A 22,005-nucleotide genomic window follows, 5' to 3' on the forward strand; every position below is an offset into this window, starting at 1 on the left:
TAGCATTCTCATCCTAAGGGGTGGTGAAAGCCACACACACTCTGGCTAGGCTTATAAATGCCCTAGGGCAGATAGCCTAGTACGAACCTATGAACCTATGAACCTATGTTTTATAAGACAGCCTGTGGGAACCATATTAGAATATTTATGAGTTTTGGAACCATCTCTTAATGTATGCTATGCACTCTTATCAAAAAATATTTTAAAATAAAATTGAAACTGCTGCAAATGCTGTAACAATGAAACAGAAATTAGCAGATACACTCTTTTTAGAAGACATTTCTGGCATACCAGTTCTATGCTCCACATTCATGGAATGCAGTTGGCATGTCCCCCCCACCCCCCCCCCAAAAAGAGAAAAAAAGTAAAAAAAAATGAGGAACTGCTGTGTAGCTATTTTTAAGGAAGCTGTGAATTGAGCAGTTATGGTTGATCAGTTAGTGTTTCAGCTGTTCAGCAGTCAAGTATTCATAAGGTAAACAGAAGCATTCACCATTCAGGAAAGGGTGGTGATATAAAATGAAATTTCAGTGGCCCTGTAGACTCGGGTATTCCTTTAATGTTAATAACATACCACTTCAAAGATATCTGGAGTATATTTTAAAAGAACTCCACAAACTTTCAATGACACAAAAGATATTTTTATACTTGTAGTTACATTTATAATCTCTGTTCATACAATAACATTCTGTCATATAAAGAATAGATTAACTTGAGTTACCTGTAAATGTTTAAATGTTATGCTTGCAGAATTGGATAGGTTATGTCTGTTTATATTACTGATGGTCACACTTATTACTCTGGAGACTAATTCAACTTTTTTCAGCTTGTAGTCTTCATCGTCATAGTCTGTATACATGTGGTGCACATCTGTGTAATTTTTATTTTCCTCTTCATATGTTCCATCACCACTTTCTGGCTGCATATTAGCTGAAATATCTTTATAAGTAATAAGTGCAGCAGCAGCATAATCTGCTATTAAAATAAATTGTCATGTTAATAAAACATTAAAAGTCAAAAGTAATTTACAGTGTTTTCTCTTTTTTGTAAGTTTATTGCTGAAATCAGTTTACTAGTATGAAATCAAGTGGCTTTCAGCATGCAAGCAGTAATTGTATAATTACATCAGTTATAACAATGTCTTGCAGTATCATAATCAGTTAAAAATGATAAATGCCATATATGTTTATTTTTGGAGCTTTCATCTTCTAATCTCCACTGAAAATGGACCAAACCAATTGGACAAATGGATAATAAAACAAGCACAAACAAGCAAATTAATTAATAACAATCAGTCAAATGAATTATGTCAGATGTCTATATGGTTATTAACTCTTTACAGCCACATGATCCCTATAGGTATTTATGGAGTTACAGCCTACTGATGCCTCTAGATGTTAAATATTGCTTGCTCATATTTGCATTAATAATCTCAAAACCACGCTATCCTACATACAAAATAATAAAAGATTTCATCTTAAAGCTTACACAATAGCAAACCTAACTGCACTGACCTTTGTCTAGTGCAGGTAAAGAGATATTAATTGTTGTTTGTATAATATTTATTTATATTGTCATAAATGTCATGCTCTTTTAAATATCTCAGCAACCAAGTAGAACTGCTTAGCCTCATATAAAAACTCTCAGCTGGATGAACCAAGTGCTGCTAACAGTAAACATAACATGTGGTTTTTGAGATATTGTAAGTTGTTGACAAAATATTGCAATTTAATAGTTATTGGGCATGACTGAATAACATTGACACAATTATTTTAAGCATCATGATGTGAACATGCTCAAGGCAAAATCTAAATTCAGTAAGTGCCAGGTAGGGGTGTGCACCCACGCGGACACCAGTTAAATACCGTGGCATGCTAATCAGCTGCATAAGCAACAAAATTGCATGCAAATAAACCAAATGAAACAGTCTACAATGATTCAGTAATGGAAAAAGTCTCATTGCTGGTGTTCAGTCTGTATTTAAAAACTTTTCAAATACAGACATGGAACTAGTTTACATGGCATACCTCTCACCCTCTTAGAGAAAGAAATCTGGACAAAGCCATCAACAATGTGGGAACAAAGGGCCAGAAATAGGGTTACTTTTTAAATATTTGCTCTTGCAAACTTAGAAAGCTGATAGAACAAGAAGTCTGTAGCAGCAGCAGCAGTAGCAGTTAACAGCTTTCCATACCACTTGATCTCTTACATGATATCTCTCAGTCTCTTAGCACAAGAAATCTGGACAAATTTAAGTATGGCTCTTTTTAACTTAGAACACTGCTAGAATAACAGGATTTATGTTAGAATGCATTTTCTGTAGATTATGAAGTCTGAAACTCAAATGCCATGTCATTATTTAGGCACTTTAATCCTTAGATCATCCCAGTGATCTCTCACAAAACAAACTGAGGAGCAGACTAAAATTTGAGGCAAAAACTGGACATTCTACAACAATCTATACAGTGGAGAGATATGCTAGAGCTAGGGCTCAAAACAGGATTAATTGTAATACCCTTCAATCTATGTTCAACATTCAGTTCCCCTTCAGTTTTCCTAGCTACATGGTTGCCTTTTAATGTAGATCCATGGCTGTCAACAAGGTGAATATGCAAATGAGGTCTGAACTCATTAGAATTGCTGAATCCCAAAATGTTGGATCTGCGTAGTGATTTCCACATTGTGTAGACACTACCTCGGTGTTTGAATGTATGGTATGGAAACTGTGATTGCTTACATCATGAGGTGGGTATGTCAGGTTACACTTACAAAGTGTTAAATGTAGGTCTGTCAAGGTTTAAATGCAAGTAAGCAGTGCACAATTCCCAGTTTCTGTTTCATTAACATCCAACCTACTTTTCATTTATTTGCAAGTTGTTTCTCTGTAATGTTTTTACTATTATTCAGAAAAGAAAAAGAAAAAGAAAATGGGAAAAACACTTGAAACGAGGAAAAGCAATCGATGACATACACAGTAGAAAATGTTAGTACATGTGATATATCTACATAGGTCTGGATTTCAACTCTCACTCAATTGCACCTTCAGAAAACAGGATGGGTGTCTTAGCCCTCTTTGCCTCAGAATCAGCTTTGCAGTTAATAAGTGGTCATTAATCACACAACTACTGCAGCAGAATATACACTAATATCAAACAATAACCTGCCAGAGGGAGTTTGGTACAATGATTAAGATATTTACCTTATTGACACAAAGTGTAGGGTTTGATTTTCATATGGGTTAATTGACTAGGTTTAAATTTATGAACCTATTTATTACTATATTTGAACATAGTGCACTTAGTGATCACACAACCTGTTGTGATTATTGCTTGCAAACATACAGCTCTGTCTTACCTTTCTTTGTTTCCTGGTCATTCATCAGTTATCTGACCAGTACTCTGAGACATGCTATATCATTAATCTTAAAATGGGTGAAGATATTGACTGGCAATAATACGATATGAATTTGCAAACAACTGAAGGGCAGGATGGATGGCAGAAACAAGCATAGACTGCACTTTTAGGGGGAAGCAAAGGTGAGTTACTGTTATGGCACAAACAAGGATATGTTGCTGTTGTCATTCTCCTTGTTTTGCATCATGCCTGTCATTTGATCTTCAGAGGGTTGTGAAGTCAGAAACTGCAGTTTATATCATTACTTTCTACCTTTTCTCTTCAATGACTTTCCAGTAAAAATGTATGGTGCTAAACTGAGGGCATGCAGTGAACATCATTAATTTTGAGAGAAATAACTCTGCTAAACTTTGATGCCTGAGGCCTACTACTTACTAATGGACACAAATAAGTAAAATAAGTCTCTACTGTCACATGTTATGGTAATGCCTGTAGAAATCTCCCACATTTTACTTGCTTACTGTAGCAGGTGATGAAATACAAAGATATGCCATAATATTATTAAAGAATAGACTATAAGTTTAGGACTTACCTTGCAAATCCAGCAGTTGACACACTTTTAGTTCAGAGCTGACTCTGTCTGATGCAAGCAGTACACAGCCAATACATGAGGAGGTAAAGGTTGTGTGATTTGCCTGGCATTAATTTTACTATATGCATGTGAGTAGGAGAAAGGTACTAGGCTCCTACATGGTTAAGGAATGTACTATATGTTGTCTCTTAGCCAAAGCAAAGGCACATTGAGCACGCGTATGTCTGCCTCCACCCACAGCAGCTGGTGATTCCCCCTCCAAGTCCTCCTGTGATTGTGGCTGTAGTGGCCTAGGAATTGGTGGGTGGATGTGTGGCCCCTCCCTTTGCTGATCCTGCTGCAGCTGTTTCTGCAGGATCAGATTGTGGAGCATAGCACATGCTGTGAATATTTGTATACATGTGCATGGATTACACTGTAGAGCTCCACCAGCTATATCTAGGCACCAGAACTGTGACTTCATCAGCTCAAACACACACTCTATGATGTTCTTGGTTTGTGCATGTGCCTCATTATAGCATTCTTCCATGGGTGGGTATGCATTTCTGATGGGTGTCATCAGCCACAGTTCCAGTTCATAGCCAACATCCCCCAGTAAATGGCCCTGTGGGATGTCCCACCTATCAAACACCTTGTACAGCTGTGATGTGTGCCAAATATGGGAGTCATAATAATTGCCAGGGTTGCCAGCACACACATTCAAGATAATTCCCTGATCATTACACATAACTTAACAGTTGAAGTGGTATCCCTTGTGGCTCTTGTAGATTCTACCTTGCACACCAGGTGGTGCCTTAATGTGTATATGATTTCAATTTATGATATCCAGTACTTCAGGGTAGTGTGCTACATGGTAGAACTGTTGCATATTGCTGGCCCTCTCCTCATAACTACAGGAAAAACATATTTAGTCACTGGCATGTATGAGCATAGCATCCAGGAATTGGTGGAGTATCCTGGATGCTGATGCCTGTGACACACCCATCATGTTCCCAGTTAGTCTTTGAAAGGTACTGTAGCTAATATTCTAAGAGCTACACATGCCCTAGTTTCCACTCAGATAGATTCCCCTCAGTTGGATCTGGCTCTGAGCTGAGAGTGGCAGAGCTCTCAGAGTTCTTGTAATGTGTCCCTGTCCAGCCTGTATTGCTCTACAATCTCCAGGTCATGTAGCATCTGAAAATTTACCCTGGGCATGAACAGTCTTCTGCTTTTCAGCCTAGGTCTGTTGTCACCAATACGAGCAGCATTGACTTCAGCCTGTAGCACATACATATGGAGCAAAGCTGCAGCAGCACCTAGCATTGTGTCCCTTAACATTTCCTTCTCTGTACTCCAATGTCATTGAAGTAATCAGGAAAAAACAGAATGGAGGCTACATGGATGCGTTATAGCTTGTTGAATAGCTCTACAGTGTTGGACTGTTTGATTAGCATGCAGTTCAGCTGCTTATGCTGTCATTTGCATCTATGAAACACTGACAAAAGACAGATGCAATCCATTAATAATCTGCACTATTATAAAAAGGCAAATATTTATCTATCCAAAATGATGGTGAATACAGTTAGATATGTATGGAGGACTGGAAAAATGCTTTTTGTTCAGGATATAAAAAGTAAAACTAAGCTTATAATATTCACTCCAAAAAAGAATACCTCTCTCAATAGAAAATAATTCTCCATCCATTCCCTAACTAATACTAGCATTGGCGTCATTCCAAGTACCAAACTATTAGGTGTCATCATTGATGAAAATGTAACATTCAACCTCCGCATCCTTAACAATATCAAAAAACACATCAGAAACTTGGTACCCTGTATAGACACAAGCATTTCATTAACTTCACTGCCAAGAAAGAGCTAGCCACTGCCTTCCTTCTTCCATCTCTACTTTACAGTGACCCCATCCTCACCAATATACAGTCCTCACTAAAAGCCAAACTTGACTCATGCTACAATAAGATGGCTAAATTCATAACTAACTCAAATTATTTATCCCATCACTGTCTATCTTTACACCACCTAAACTGGCTCAAACTGCCACAACACCTCACATACCTTCAACTAACTACTGCACATACATTTATATACAAACCATCTAGGTATTCCTCTCACTTTTCTTTACTGTCCAGCTATCATCCCAACAGACCTCTTAGATTAGAAAACACATCATATCTAATATTTGACAAACCAAACGTCTCACCTGGTCAAATGCTGTACTCTATCATAGTCTCTAAACTCTGAAATGCTCTCCCATTCTCCCACCTTCTATCAGAACCATAAGTAATCATGTTCTCTTTAAGTCATGCTTAAGAAAACATCTCTCTTCACTCTGGCACTGTTCATGTACCAAAGCAAAACTTCCTTAAATATCTGCCTCCTCACTTTTGAACTTTCCCTATTCAATCTCTATACTCCTTAAATCTCTCACATTATCTTACCACAACAATTGCATGAGCTCAAACTCTGTTAAATCTTTGCTACTAACACCAACAATCAAATAATTACTCCTCAAAGCTGTTTTACAATCATCTAATTCTACACAAGATAGAAGTATTTAAATGTGTATATAAAAGTGTGTAAATATGTATATAATATTGAACCACTGGGCTTACATTATTCCTAATGTAGTATCACAGTATAAACTCTATAGTAATGTCAGTTTCAATGCTTTACTCCATTTAACTGCATTGTACTCAAAATGCACGTTATTTTTGTATGTACTGTTGTATTATGCTGGGGATTTTCTCTCCAGGCCTCCACTGAAAATGGGCTCACCCAGGCTGAGTTTACCATCCCGGTAAACAAATGCAATAAATAAATAAATAAAAATTTGTACAGAGGAGTACTAAACTTCAGCAGCTATACTCCCATTTTGTCACCTACATACTGCATATGCTGGAATGTATTTAAGAATAGTGTGAAGTAAAGGCTTTTACACTTTTAGCTGTATGTATTATTTAGAAGTGCACTGATTGCATGGACATGTTAGACAAGCCATTTCAGAGATACACATTATTGACGATGCATGAAAATGGAATGCTATGTGATAAATATGTATATGTGTCAGGGACAGGACTTTGATAGCACTTCTAGCATTTCAAAGAGGTTTTTTTTTTAGCAAAATGGATCATTTGCCTGTTCTTTTGTTGGGGGGAAAGAATGAGTTACTGTTATGGCACAAGCAAGAATGAAATGTTCTTTTTTGGGGGAGCAAAGTTGACTTACTGTTATGGCATAAACAAGAATGGAATGTTCTTTTGGTGGGGAGCAAAGGTGACTTACTGTTATGGCACAAACGAGGATATGTTGCTCTTGTTACTCTCCTTGTTTTGCATTCGGCTTGTTGTGAATGTTTCACATCTCTAGCCTGTTTTATGATTCTCCAGTGGGTAATACTGTCTAGCTTTTCTGATTTATCTGGAAACAGTTATTTTGTAGTGATGTGATACTTATGTGTATTATACTTCTGTTGTATTTTAGGACACATACAAGTATGTCACTCAGGAACGCCAGTTCATGGAAACCCCCCCTTCAGTGATGATGAAAATCAAGTCATAGTCAATGGGTTTCAACAACATGCTTTTTTTTCCTAAAAAGGGGATGGGGAGATATAGGTTAATAGGTGTGTACTAGGCCAACGGCCCTGGAGCCTTTACAAGCCTAGCCCATAGAAGTGCCCTGGCATCATGCTGCCATTAGTTTCCAGTGTCTCTATCAAGTAGAGCCACTTGAGTGATCCCCAGGGTGAACTTTCTATTTCCCATCCACTCATCAAGATTTCTTTTGAAAAGGACCAGTGAGGTGCTCTGCTTGACATGTATTGGAAGTCTATTCCAGAGCATGGGCAGTTTCTGGGTTATGAACTTGCCCCTCCAGCATATTCTGTTGATTGTGGTAATGAGGTTGAGGTCCCTGGAGTATGTGGTGTGAAGGTATTGGGATTTCTTTAAGTGTAACATTTCTAAAAGGCTGAGTCAGACATGGCTTTGTAAGTCAAGCAGAGATCACCTCTTAATAGATGATATGAGACAGAAAAGCTGGAGTATGTTTAGTCTTTCCATGTAGGGCATGTGTTTAAGGCCTAGGATCCTCTTCATGAGGTACTTTTGTGGCTTTTCCAGCTGTTGCAGGTGTTTAGTGAGGGACATGCCAAATGGGACATTATACTCAATGATTGGTCTAAAATGAGGGAAGAGTAGAGAGAGATGATGACCTCTTTCTTCTTGGATGCAAAACCCTTGGTAATGAGATGGGACACATAGAACGACTTTTTGACCACAGTGGTAATGTGGTGGTAGGAGAAGTTGCTGTCAACCTGTGTCTCCAGATCTCTTATAATGCCTTCAGTGTTCAGTGGGCCACCATCAATGTGGTAATTAGTGGGAACTGAGTTTTTCCCAAAGGGAATGATTATGCATTTTTTGGCATTAAGCTTAAGGCCGTGGTTTTGACACCAGTCGTATGTCTCAGTGAGGTATTTCTGTAGGATGTCTACATCAATTGGGGAGATAATAATGGCGCCCACCTTGCAGTCATCAGCAAACTTGGTCAGCCAGAGTCCCTCCATGTTGGCCTAGACTTCTGAGAAGTAGATTCCAAACAGGAGAGGACCCAGGACCAATCCCTGTGGGGCTCCACTTGTGGCTGGTCGGCAGTCTGACTTGGAGTCTGTTACTTTCACACTGTGGGTTCTATCTGTCAGCCAATTTGCAACCCACCTAGTGATATAGGAGTTGATTCCTAGTTTGGTGCATCTATCAATAATTCCTGAGTGAGGAATGGTATCAAAGGCCTTGGCCAGATCAAGGTAGGCTGTATGAACTGCCTTGCCCTCATCCACAGCTCTGGTGACTGACTCAAAGAAATCAACCAGGTTGAGCAGGCATGATCTACCCTTCACAAAACCAAATTGCATCGGATCCAGAGTTTGGAGATTCCCTATATCCTTGCTAATTAAGTCCATGACAATGTGCTCCATAGCCTTACATATCAGACTCATCAGGCTAATGGGGCGATAATTTCCAGGGTTTGTAGTCACTCCCCCTTTATGGAGATGGATGACTGTAGCAGTACTCCATTCTGTAGGGACTAAGCCTGATGTGAGGCTGTGATTGAACAGGGCACACAGGTGTGGTGCCAGTTCACTTTGTAGTTTATATAGAACACAGCCAGCGATATTGTCAGGTCCCATGTAAGCTGTATTATTGGCCTTGGACAATGCAGCTTTAACCTGTGCTGCAGTAATGCTGGGTGCCTGGTATTCTTCCGATATTATGATTGGTCCTTTAGGGGGGAGAGAGGGGTAAAGTTGACACTGAATCTGTCGGACAGTATATTGGCAATATCTATTGGCTCAGTATAGCAGGTACCATTGTGCAGTAACTCAGAGCAAATCTCAGTATTGCTGAGGAGATTCTTGATATAACTGTAAAAGGCTTTGTGGTTGTGTTTAGTGTCTGCCATAATTCTGCCTTCATAGCTAGCTTTAAAGGTATTGATGAGGGAGCTCAACTTTTTTTTTAGACTAATAAGGGAGTTTTTCCAGTCTTGGGACTTCATCTTTTTCTGCAACAGTTTCTTCCTTCTGTTGTAGAGTTTGTTAATGACACGGACCACCAGAATGGCTTCATTTTATTGGAGGAGAGCATCTTGGTTCTGTTGGATATGGCTAGTTCAATGCATTTATGTATATGCTCGTACAGTGCACTTGTATATGATTTGGAGGTCAAGCACCTATTTTCCATTTGCATGGGTACCGTGAAGTTATCCACCTCTGTTTTAGGAGCCCAAAGTCAGCTTTGGAGACGTTTTTCATGGTGGTTACCTTTGTTGGAGGTGTGAGTGAGATGTGGATTTCCATGGTAATTAGTTTGTGGTCGGATCTAACCAGGGAGGATTTGACTATTGGTGTTGAGCAACATTTGACCATGTTAGTAATAACCAGGTCAAGGATGTTGCTTCCTCTAGTGGGGGTAAGAATGAGCTGGTCCAGTGCATTGGAATTAATGAATTCCAGGAAGTGTTGGGCAAGTGTATTGGTGCAAGAGTAGTTTTCCCAGTTGATGGAGGGGTAGATGAAGTCACCAAATATGAGAGTATTGGGTTGGATCCTAATAGTTTCCAGGGTGCTTAGGAATGTGGAGTGAGAGTCTTGGGACATGGTTGGGGACCTATAGCAGGCCATTAGGAAGCAAATATGCCAGCAGATTGTTCATGATGTCAATGCTGTGGGTCGCTATGGCCGAACATATGAACAGGTGTGACATAGGCCCACTGACATGATAACATCTGCAAGGAGGCAAGCAGATGAAGTGGTCCAAGATCAAATGCTTACCAAGGAGGACCTGCTGGGGAACCACCACTAACCCTCAATGAAGAGTTCCTGGCAAATCTGAGAGATCCAGACAGCTCCCAGGAGAGTGCAGTACAGCATATCCTGGATGAGGGAGCAACACCTTCCAAGACAGCTAGCACATTCCAGGAGGAGCTTCCAGGTCAGCTTTGATATCTCAACAACTGAATACTGTTGTATAGTAAAACAATTGGAATGAATAAGTTAATTCTGTATCAACATGTCTTGTTTTTGGGGGAATGAAGATTGCTACAGTTAAAAGCTTAGTTTGGAGGAGTTGTCAGCCACATTCTTTTTCAAAGTAACATGAATGCACATTTACAGCAGTTAGTGTATTATCCCCATGTGTTACTGTTAATTGTGATGATGTTGCCCTTACCTCTTGCTTAACTTCTTCCTGGACCATCAGGAATACAGCACAGTACATCTTATGCAGATGGTAAGACACATATTTTTATGTCAGTAGTGCCGAGCAATTTAAAGATATATTGTACTTTGTGATTGTGATCTCAGGCATTTTGTGCGTGTATTGTTGCACTTTCTGTAATAGTGGCAGCACTGTTAGTTTGTTAGCATATATTGCACAGTAGTAGTGCTGGTATTAATGTATTCCTGTGTTTCATGCTTTTTATCATAGGTAATTATAAGAGTGGGAGTGTGGGCCCTGTGCCACATGATGTCAGTGGATCCGCAGTCTCTGATGATGATGTTGGCCAAACTGAGGCACAGTTGCAGGTACACAGACTGACTCTGACACAGAGGTTGACATTCTGCCATCTCCTGCATTTCCATCTGACACAGCCAGTAGTCCTACACCTACCCAGTCCACTGTGCTCGCAGATATTGGACAGATGGAGGACATGGCCATTGATCAGGGAAGTGTGGCTACTGCAGTTTCAGTGCCTGTGAACCTGTCCTTAGCCAAAGTGTGGGTGAGGTGCCACACAGGAGGATTAATAGAGGTGCTCAGTATGGGCTTGCTGTCCCTCTTGTGCCTGATGCAGATGTCACTCCCATGCCACTCAGTATATGTTTAGGGCCATTATGGAGTCATAGGTAAGTTTCCATTGGTGCTCCAGACAAATGCTCAGGGTTGTGGATGTGGCAAAGTCTGACATTCATGACTGCCTTTACCGCATTGCCAAATCGCTGGGTCGGATGAATGACACGTTGGAATGAGGGGTGTCTGTGATCAACAAACGTGTGTCTGTCATGGAACGAGGAGTGTCTTTGAAGGAACATCTGCTGGGAGGGGAAAGGCATCCTTGTGTGTGTAGGTCAGACACATCATCTGCTGTCAGCCAAACATGACCGATCATGCTGCCACAGTAGCAGTAGTTCCACTGTTCCATCAGTGAGTCTGCTGCCCATACCTAGCTGTGGCAGACCATGGGGTCATGGTCCTGCACATCCTCATGTAGGAAGCTCATCCATCTGACATCAGTCACATTCAGGTATCAGCACTGTATCTGGCCATGGGTGTGGACATTCCAATACAACTCCTGCCAGAGCAAGTTCCCATGGTTGGGGACGTCAGTTATGAACTGCCACATCTACTATGTATGGCTCACACCTGTCTGACAGACTAAGATATACAGCTAGCACAGAGCTTGACTGTGTTCATGCAGACACACACACACACACACACACACACACACACACACACACACACACACACACACACACACCAATTTCACCTGGAGTACCTGCTACAGACACACACACAACAGTTACTCAGTTGTCTCACGAGACATTTGTTGTTTTATGCCAATGTCTGCCTTCTTCTTCCTACTTACACACACACTCACTGATGTTCTGTATCAACCTAGGCTTCCTGCTCTCCCCACAACACCCTGTGCAAGTGATTATAACTGTGCCATAACCTTGTTTTCTATCTTTTGGATTCAGGGATACAAAAGCTGTGTCTGATGCTCTGGGTGCATAGCTAACTTAGTGCTTAGTATATCTGCATTTGTGTTGTTGAACTTGTCATTGTACTTTTGACTTATATTGGCCTTTGAAAGTTAGACATTTGATAGCATCCAAATTTAACAACATTATAGTGAATGTTCTTGTGAGGGTGTTGATGTCAGAAACTGCAATGTGTATCATTACTTTCTAACTTATCTCTTTAATGATCTTCCAGGACAAACTTACGGTGCACATCATGTCATGCCATCATATTCAGAATTTAGGATTGTATGTGAGCACCGTAGTCAAACCTCATCAGAACATTAATACAGTATAATGCTCTCTTTTGCATGTACCTCTACAGACACATGCAGCAGCTGGAGAGACCACAGGGCTTTCTCAGGAAGATAACACAGGGCCTACAAACCATGGCATGATGTGTGTGGATAGATTATTATTCATATCACTGTCATATGTCTCTTATAGGATGAGATGACAACTGCCTGGCTTCCAGGCCAGTATCTGACCATGTCCTGGTGGGATGACCACATATCCAGACATTTGCTACAGCTGATGATGTCACCAATGTCCATGGAGAATATGGTAATAACAGTGTCTCACATCCTGCGGTAAAATGTCATACGACAGCACACATGCACACTCAGTTGACTGCAGTGAAAATAGAATCTCTACCTAAGTATGCAGACTACAGGACACTGTACATAGTGCAATGCCACTGCACAAGTCTGACTTTTGTAAGACTGCAGCTGAACTTGTAGTACATGACAGTAGCAGCCCATGTGTGTGACAATATGTTAGCAGGCCTGCATAGGTTTGTAACTACTACCATAATGGCCCTAGCTTCATAGGTTCATAGGAGGTTACTAGGCTAATAGATCTAGAGCTTTGTCAAGCCTACCCAAGTTATACCATTTTTCTCTAATAGACCAAGATAGGTAGTCCATATTTGTGAATACATGATCCGCATTGGCTGACCCTGCCTAAAAGTGACATAGGTGAATCCCCTAAGGTAAATCTATGCTTTCCCATCCAATTGTCTTAGTCATGCTTAAATAGGGTCATTGAGGAGCTCAGTTTCTTGTGAACCATGATTTTGTTCCACAGGAGTTGCAATCTCTGTGAGACATAGCTGTCTTTCCAGCATGCTGTGTTGATGCTGCAGGCTAGGTTAAGGTCCCAAGAGTGAATGAATATTGTCCCATGGAATTTGTGGAGGAGCAGTGCAGCATTTACATTAAAGGTAGGGTTCTAGACTGCTATGTAGGCCAGCCACAAGTCACATCTCAGCAGTCTATACAATACAGAGTACAGTGATAGGGCCTTCAGTCTGTCCATGTAGGTAATATGTTGGAAGTCCTTGAATTTTCTTACTGAGAAACCTCTGAGGTTTCCCCAACTGCTGCAGGTGTCAGGTGATCTACATGCAAAAGGGAAGATTGTACTCCATTACTGGTCTGATGAGGGATGAGTGCTGTGGAGTTATAACATCTTCAATCTTGGATGATGCTATACCCTAACTTATAAGCTGTGCAATCTAAGGAGCATTCATTACCACTGTGGACACATGATGATCAAAGGTGAGGTTGCCATCAACCTGCATTCCCAAAACTCTCACCATTGGGTAAGAACATAGAGTGATATTATTAGCAGTGCAATTTGCATAGACTTCTCCTTTGCTGAAAGGGATAATAGTGCATTATTTTGGGTTAACTTTAAGTCTTTCACTTTGGCAACAATAATTTATGTACGTAAGCATTTTTTTTGTACTATATTGACATCATTTGTGGATTCAGTTTGCAGCCAGAGAATTTGTTGAGCCACAGGCCACCTTTTCCCCCCTGATTTTCTCAGGAATACATTCCAAACAGTAGGGGCCAAGCACAGACCCTCATGGGAGACTACTGGTTACAGGTCTGCTGGTAGATGTGGAATCCCTATCTATGACTGTATGCATTCTGTTGGTGAGCCAGTTGGCTACCCATCTAATAATGTATGGGTTAATCCCCAGATTGTTGAGTTTCACAATGAAGCTTCAGTGGTGAATTGTGTCAAAGCCATTGAGTAAGTTGAGATAGGCAGTGTGTACTGATTTGCCTTCATCCAGGTCTCTGCTGACACCTTTGAAGAATTCCACTAGGTTTAACAGGCATGATCTGCACTTGATGAAGCCAAAGTGGGTTGAGTGAAGAGTTTAAAGGTCACCAATTTCCTTGTTGATAACATCCAAGATGATTCTTTCCATGGCCTTACAGACAAGGCTGGTCAGGTTTATGGGTGTATGGTTCCCTGGGTCAGTTGAGGGAACCTTCTCTGTGCAAGGGTATTACAGTTGCTGTTTTCCCCACTTTTGGGACAAATCCAGGATTGTGGTTGAAGTGCCTACCCAGTGCTCCTGATAAATCTTGCTTTAGACTGTTTAGTAAGCAGCCTGGGATATTATCCTGTCCCACAGAGTCTGTATTTTGACATTGGCTTGTGTGATTATGAGTGGTTATTTGGAGAAAATAGGTAGAAAACTGCTGACAGGTATGCTGTGTGGTACGATTAGTGGAGTCAGGGGTGTGAAATTGTTGCCATACCTGTCTGCTAATAGGTGGGCTATATCCTCCAGTACAATATGAGTGGTATTGTCCACTGTGAATTTGGTGCAAAGGCAGGCCTTCCCTTTATATTACAGACCTAGCTAAAGAATGCTTTATAATTATCCTTAGCTATGGATGCTAATTTAGGTATATATCTATATAGGGCATTTATGTACACCTCCATATACGAGTCTTTTCTGTCAGTGGTGGCAGTATATTTGAAACTATATATGCTATCACTTGGGAGGCTATAGTTTGCTTTGCAGAGATTTATCCACCTTTTGGTTCCTGAGGGGGGTCAGGTGCAATCATTACATTGAATGCCACTAATATATGACTTCCCATGTCAGTGAGTAATAGGTCAAAGACATTTGAGCCCCTTGTTGGGTCATAGACAAACTGTTCCAGAGCATTCGTATTTACAAAGTGCAGGAAACTTAGGGCAAGCATGTCTGAGCTCTTATATGTATCCCAATCGATGGAAAGATAGTTAAAGTTACCCATGCCTAGGGTGTTTGGATGTATTTTGAGTTACTCAAGTAGGTCCAGGAAGGCACTGTGTGATTTTTATGGTTCATGTTAATGGACTTATAGGTAACAGTGCTGTGGAGGGGGGGGGTTCCTCCTACAGTTACTTGGACTTGTAGTAACTCTCTCCTAGAAAGATGCTACAGTATAAGCAAAAAATTATCAATTTCAATAATTGGCTTAGTTTTTGTTGTCATTCAAAGGGGATCCAGTTTCTGTCAGCCTGGGAAGACATGGTTAACAGACCTCACTGCTTTGCCAGAGATGGTTTGTACCTGGCACCACTAGGCTTTTGGCTGCTGGCAAAGGCTCTTTTCTCCCCCATAGTGCCTTTTTAGGCAAGGCCTCAAAAACAAACTTGCTGATGTGAAAATTGCCATTCAATACAAAATAAGGGTTATGCTGCTAAATGCTAGGAGCTTAAATCAAAAACGGTACACCTTGGAAGCACTTCTATCACTGGATGAAGTAGATGTCTGTGCAGTCACTGAAACCTGGTTGAAGTCCTCAGAGAGTACCCCGGCCTTGCAAGGCTGCAATGCCTTACATACCTTCAGACCGCAAAATGAATGTAAGAACAAAAAGAGGTGATGTTTCTACCTATATTAGAGATAAATTCACCTCCCATATAGTTAAACTGAACAACTCCATGGAGTTACTCCAAGTTCAGATTACTGTGGGAAAGACACCTACTCAAGTCATAGCTAGTTATAGAACCCCTTCCATGGATCGTGATGAGCACAAAGCCTACTTGACCAAACTGGAGTCAATCCAAATATTGCCAAACACACTGGTTATGGGGGATTTCAATTACCCCACCATCAACTGGGAAACCTACTCTAGCCCTAACTCATGAGCACAAAAGTTTCTTCACTTTGTTAACTCTAATTCCCTGGAACAAATTATTCAAACCCCTACAAGAGGAACAAACGTACTAGATCTGGTCCTCACTAACATGACAAACAGATGCACCACCGCAACTGTCTGACCCTCATTAGTTAAATCTGACTACAAATCAGTTGCCTTCAAGCTGGCATTAACAACAAAACCCACAAAGGGTGAATTCAGACTAAGAAACTTTACCAAGGCAAACTATACCCTCCTAGCGGTAGTTATTAATGCATTCCAAGCCCCACACCCAGTTAGAAGTGGTAACTAAACCAAAGCTTACACTAAAGCCCTGTACAAACATTGCATAAGTGTATAGACTCAGATGTTCCTTACAGAACCAAAGCCAGAGCCCCAAGTAAAAATAAGCCACCCTGTGGATTTCCTGCATAAACAAACTTTACAACAAAAGTGAAAAGTAGCTGTCTAAGAAAGCTAAGGCGAGGCACCAACAATGGAAAAGCATCCTCCTCAGCCTCAACAGGCAAATAAGACAACATGTCAAATTCTCTAAGGGCACCTTTGAGAAAAACTTAGCAATCACAACAAAGGAAAACCATAAGACGTTTTTTAGCTATGTATGTAGCCTAAAAGGTAGGACTCAAGCATGTGCTGAACTTATGATTAACAGTATCACTCACACTGATCCTGCAGTGATAGCCAACCTGCTAATGGACAGATTTGGCAAAAACTTCACTTCCCGATACCCTCCAAACTTATCATAAACCTTGTTCACAACCCCCTCCCTGCTTATCTGAAGAGCAGCAGATCATTACAGCTTTGTCTAAAGAAAAAAAAACAGCATCTATGGGACCAGTTGGCATCCCAGGCTGTTTTCTAACAAACTAAAACATTAAATAGCATCACCATTAGGTATTCTATTCAATCATAACCTAACCACAGACTTTGTTCCTGCAGAATGGAGAACAGCAACAGTCATTCCTCTCTACAAAGGTGGCTTAGCAACAGACCTGGGGAATTATAGACTCATAAATATGACCAGTCTCATCTGTAAGGCCATGGAACGTATCATCATGGACCTCATAAATAAAGACATGGGTGACCTCCAACTCCTGAATCAAACCCAATTCGGTTTCATCAAGGGTGGATCCTGACTGTTAAACCTGGTGGATTTCACATTCAAAAATATGACCAGAGCAATTGATGAGTGAAAATGTGTGCACACACCTTACCTTCACTTGGCAAAGGCCTTTGACACAATCCCACATGCCAGCATTACTGATAAACTTAGTAAACTGAATGCAACCCCCTTTTTTGGAAGATGGGTTGCCAACTGGCTTAAAAAACAGACACACTCTATCAAAGTGGGTAACTCCACATCAACCAACAGTCCTGTCACCAGCAGGGTACCACAGGGGTCAGTGCTGGGCCTCCTACTGTTTGGTATATACTTTTCAGATGTTCAGACCAAAACTAAGAGGCTGTGGTTGACCATGTTTGCAGATGACTGCAAAGTGGGTGCAGTTATTGAATCCCCAAATGATGTCTGTATACTTCAGGAGGGTCTTATTCAGACCAACAATTCATGTATTAATTATGGTCTCAAACTGAATACAAAGAAATGCTTCATCACTCCCTTCAGAAAAAAAACAATGTCAGTTCACACTATCAGATTAAGAACAATAACCTAAGTACCTATTAAGTGACAAGGGATCTGGGAACACAAATTGACTGCAACCTTAACTTTGACCACCATGTGTCTACTACAGCAAGAAAGGCTTTTAAAGTAGCACACTTGAATAGAAAAGGCATTGCCTCCAAAGCAAAGGATGTTATAACCCCTCTGTACTCATCAGTAATCGGGCCCATAATTGAGTAAAACTCCTCTTTTGGCATGTACTGTACAAAGCACCTGCAGCAATTGGAGAGACCTCAGAGGTTTCTAACAAAGAAGATCAAGTAGTCCAGCATGTGCCTTACACAGACCGACTAAAGTCCTTCCCACTTTACTCAGTATCATTCAGACTTCTTAGAGGAGACTTATGCCTGGCTTACAGATCAGCCTCTGACCCAAACCTAATGAATTTGCTGCACATCCGTAAATCAAATGAGACTAGAGATACCCATTCCAGAAACCTAAATGTGGCCTGTTACTTGAATAGGATATGCTGGAGGGACAGATTTGTCTACCAGCAACTGCTGCAGCTTTGAAATAGGCTTCCAATTCATGTAAAGCGGAGCAAGTCTATGACACTCTTCAAAAGGAACTTGGACGAGTGGATGGGGCAGTGTAAATTCTTATTGGCGATAGCTTCCACAGCCGTCATGGACATAGGAAGTCATTACTAAAAAATATTCTGGGTATTGACTAGACTGTCTATGGTACTACATTGGGATGAAATGGCTAGGCTTGAAATGACCTCCAGGTTTATAGCCTAGTTACCTACTATGATCCTATGATCTAGGGAGTCATACTGATGAATCGGTCTTGAGGAGTAATAGTCTTTTATGAAGATGGATGCACCTCCTCCTTTAGTTCTTTTACATTCATTTTGCGGCCTGAACATGTGGAAGGCATTATAGACTTTCATCAGCAGAGTACTGTCTGCAGCCCATACCATGTCTCTGTGACTGCACAAACATTGATATCTTCCCAATTAAGAAGTGCCTCTATTTAGTGTAGTTTCTGATTTAGACTCCTAGCATTAAGCAGCATAAGCCCAAGTTTGTCTTTTAAGGATATTTTTACATTAGGAGGTTCGTTCTTATGAAATTGCCTAAAAATTTCACTATGGGTGAGGCAAGTACCTTGGCCAGTAATCAAAAGGCAAGAGGTAACAGATGAAGACTATCCCAGGCAAAGCAGTGCGGTCTGTTGACTACATCACCCCAGCCTGGCAACTATTGGATCTCCCTGGAGTGACATCAGTAGCTAAGACAATTGCTGAAGTTGATAATTCTTTTGTTTGTTTTGAGGCATCATCTTGGATGAAGGTAAAATGCTACTTAGGGCTACGGACATACCTGTCTGGGACACACACAAGATCAGTCATATCTCTCTTAATATAGTCCAGTGAGGTACATCTCAAGTAATTTACTCCAACATGGAGTATGACAGAGGTGGGACTGTGGTTGTTGTTGCAAGACTTGAGTGCATACATACACTTTGCGGATCCTAGCATCTGATAGGCAGCAGACTGTGACTTTCTCCTTGTACAACCTGGTGAGAGTGACATCTGTCCCTGGGATTCAATAAGCTTTTTTTTCCATGCATGAACAGTGTAGCTACTCCTGCACAGAATATGGCCACTGAGCAATCCAGTAAACTACTGTTCTGACATGCATGAGCCTGCTTACACTATTTCTGCACAGACACCACTGCATAATGCTAATTACCTCATTTGCTGGTGAAAACCATGTAAATGAGGTGAGTTAGTGATTCAGCAAGCAGGCAGGCATCCATGCAAGAATAGTGTTAGTTGCAGAAATGTATTCAGCTATTAGCTGAATACATAGGTTCATAGGTTCATAGGTTGATACTAGGCTATCTGCCCTAGGGCATTTACAAGCCTAACCAGAGTGTGTTTGGCTTTCGCTACCCTTTTTAGATGAGTTGACTGTGCCTCTGTATAGTAGGTCACAGAAGATAGCCCATTTAAGGTTAGTTTACTATGCCTCTGTCTAGCAGTGACACAGAAGAGATCCCAGGGTAAATTTACGATCTCCCATCCAAACGTCAAGATTCTTCTTGAAGAGGGTCATTGAGGGGCTCTGTTTGACATGGATTTGGATTTTGTTCCAGAGTGAGGGGAGCCTCTGGGATATGAATCTGTCCCTCCAGCATGTTCTATTTATTTCTGTGCTGAGGTTTAAGTCACTGGAGCGTGTAGTTCTGATGGATTTGGATTTCTTGAGGTGGAGCATGTCCATTAATTCTGGGTTGGACATGGCTTTATATGTCAGGTACAGATTGCCTCTGAGTAGGCGGTAAGCAACTGAGTAGAGCTGGAGTTTCTTTAGCCTAACTGCGTAGGGCATCTGTTTGAGTCCCTTGATCCTCTTGGTGAGGTACTTTTGGGGTCTTTCTAGTTGTAGCAGGTGTCAGGTAAGGTACATCCCAAATGGGGCATTGTATTCAATTATGGGCCTGATGAGTGATGAGTAGAGGGGCACAATGGCCTCTCTTGATCTAGATGTGAACCCCTTCATGATAAGGTGGTCTATACAGAATGTCTTCCTAACCACTGTGGCAATGTGATTGTCAAAGGAGAGATTGCAATCTACTTGGGTCCCCAAATCCCTAATTACTTCTTCCATACTTAATGGATTACCACCTATGTGGTAATTTGTGGGCACTTTGTTTTTCCCAAAGGGGATGACTATGCACTTTTTGGCATTTAGCTTTAGGCCATGGCTCTGGCACCAGTTATCTGTCTCTGCGAGACCTTTTTGGAGGATGTTTGTGTCAGCCGGTGAGTCGATTATGGCCCCCAGTTTGCAGTCATCTGCAAACTTTGTCAGCCATAGTCCTCCTGTCTTAGCCTGTACCTCAGAGAAATATATACCGAACAAGAGAGGTCCCAGGACTGAGCCTTGTGGGATGCCACTTGTAACTGGTTTAGAGTCTGACATGGCACCTGCAATTCTGACCATGTGGGTTCTATCCCTAAGCCAGTTTGCAACCCATCTTGTGACATAGGGGTTGATATTTAAGCTGGTGAGCTTATTTATGATGCCCGAGTGGGGTATTGTGTCGAAGGCTTTTGCAAGGTCAAGGTAGGCTGTGTGGACTACCTTCCCTTCGTCTATGGCCTTGGTGACTGTTTCAAAGAAATTGACCAGGCTCAAGAGGCAAGATCTGCCCTTAACAAAGCTGAATTGGGTAGGATCTAGTGTTTGGAGGTTCCCAATGTCTTTGTTTATGAGTTCCATGATGATACGCTCCATAGCTTTGCAGACCAGGCTAGTTAGGCTTATAGGGCAATAGTTTCCGGGGTCCGTTGTGGCACCACCTTTATGGAGTGGGACCACTGTTGCTGTACGCCATTCTTTGGGTACATATCCTGTTGTAAGGCTGAGTCTGAACAGTGATTTTAAGTGAGGGTTCAGTTCTTCTTGGAGCTCACGTAAAACGTAGCCCTGGACACCGTCCGGTCCCATTGATGCTGTATTTTTTGCTTTGGAGAGGGCAGCTCTCACCTGTGCATTTGTGATGTCAGGGAGGCTACACTCTGTTGGGATAGTCATTTGCTCATTTGGGGGGGGGGGGGGGTTTGCACTGAACCTGTCTGCCAGGATGTTGGCAATGTCTGTGGGTTCAGTGTATTTTTTGTCATTTTGCACTAACTAAGAGTATATCTGGGAGTTTCCACTCAGGTTTCTGACATAACTAAAGAAAGCCTTGTGATTATTTTTAGTGTCTTGTGCAATTTTTCTTTCGAAGCTAGCCTTAGATGATTTTATGAGGGATCGTAGTTTCTTGCTAGTACTGATCAGAGTTGCCTTCCCTTTCAGGGATTTTGCTCTATCATGTAGTAGCTTCCTCCTTCTGTTGTACAGCTTATTTATGGCTGGGGTCCACCAGACAGGTCTCCTGCCTTTGGAGGAGTGTGTCTTGGTTTTATTTGGGATAGCATGATCCATGCATTCCTGTAGGTATCCATAGAATGCGTTTGTAAAGGATTCTGCAGTTTTTGGCTGTATTTTCCACTGGCCCTGGGGCTTTGAAGGATTCCACTTCAGTTTTGAGAAGTGAGAAGTTTGCTTTTGAGAAGTTTTTGACAGTGGTTTCCTTTGCTGGGGGTGGTGACGGGA

The 22,005-nt window shown here is 41.3% G+C and overlaps 1 protein-coding gene across 1 annotated transcript in view; it reads right to left on the reverse strand.

Moving 5' to 3' along the window:
- Positions 1-691: 691 nt before the first annotated feature.
- LOC122806200 (adhesion G protein-coupled receptor E5-like) overlaps positions 692-22,005 on the reverse strand; it is a 758,119-nt gene continuing 736,805 nt past the window's right edge. The window contains exon 6 of the mRNA XM_044076430.1: positions 692-975. Within this exon, the coding sequence (XP_043932365.1) occupies positions 692-975 (284 nt within the window). The remainder of the gene's footprint in view (positions 976-22,005) is intronic.

This window comes from Protopterus annectens, chromosome 7.part0 (genome assembly GCF_019279795.1).
Source record: "Protopterus annectens isolate FY-2018-M chromosome 7.part0, PAN1.0, whole genome shotgun sequence".
In the NCBI taxonomy this organism is placed as follows: Eukaryota; Metazoa; Chordata; order Ceratodontiformes; family Protopteridae; genus Protopterus; species Protopterus annectens.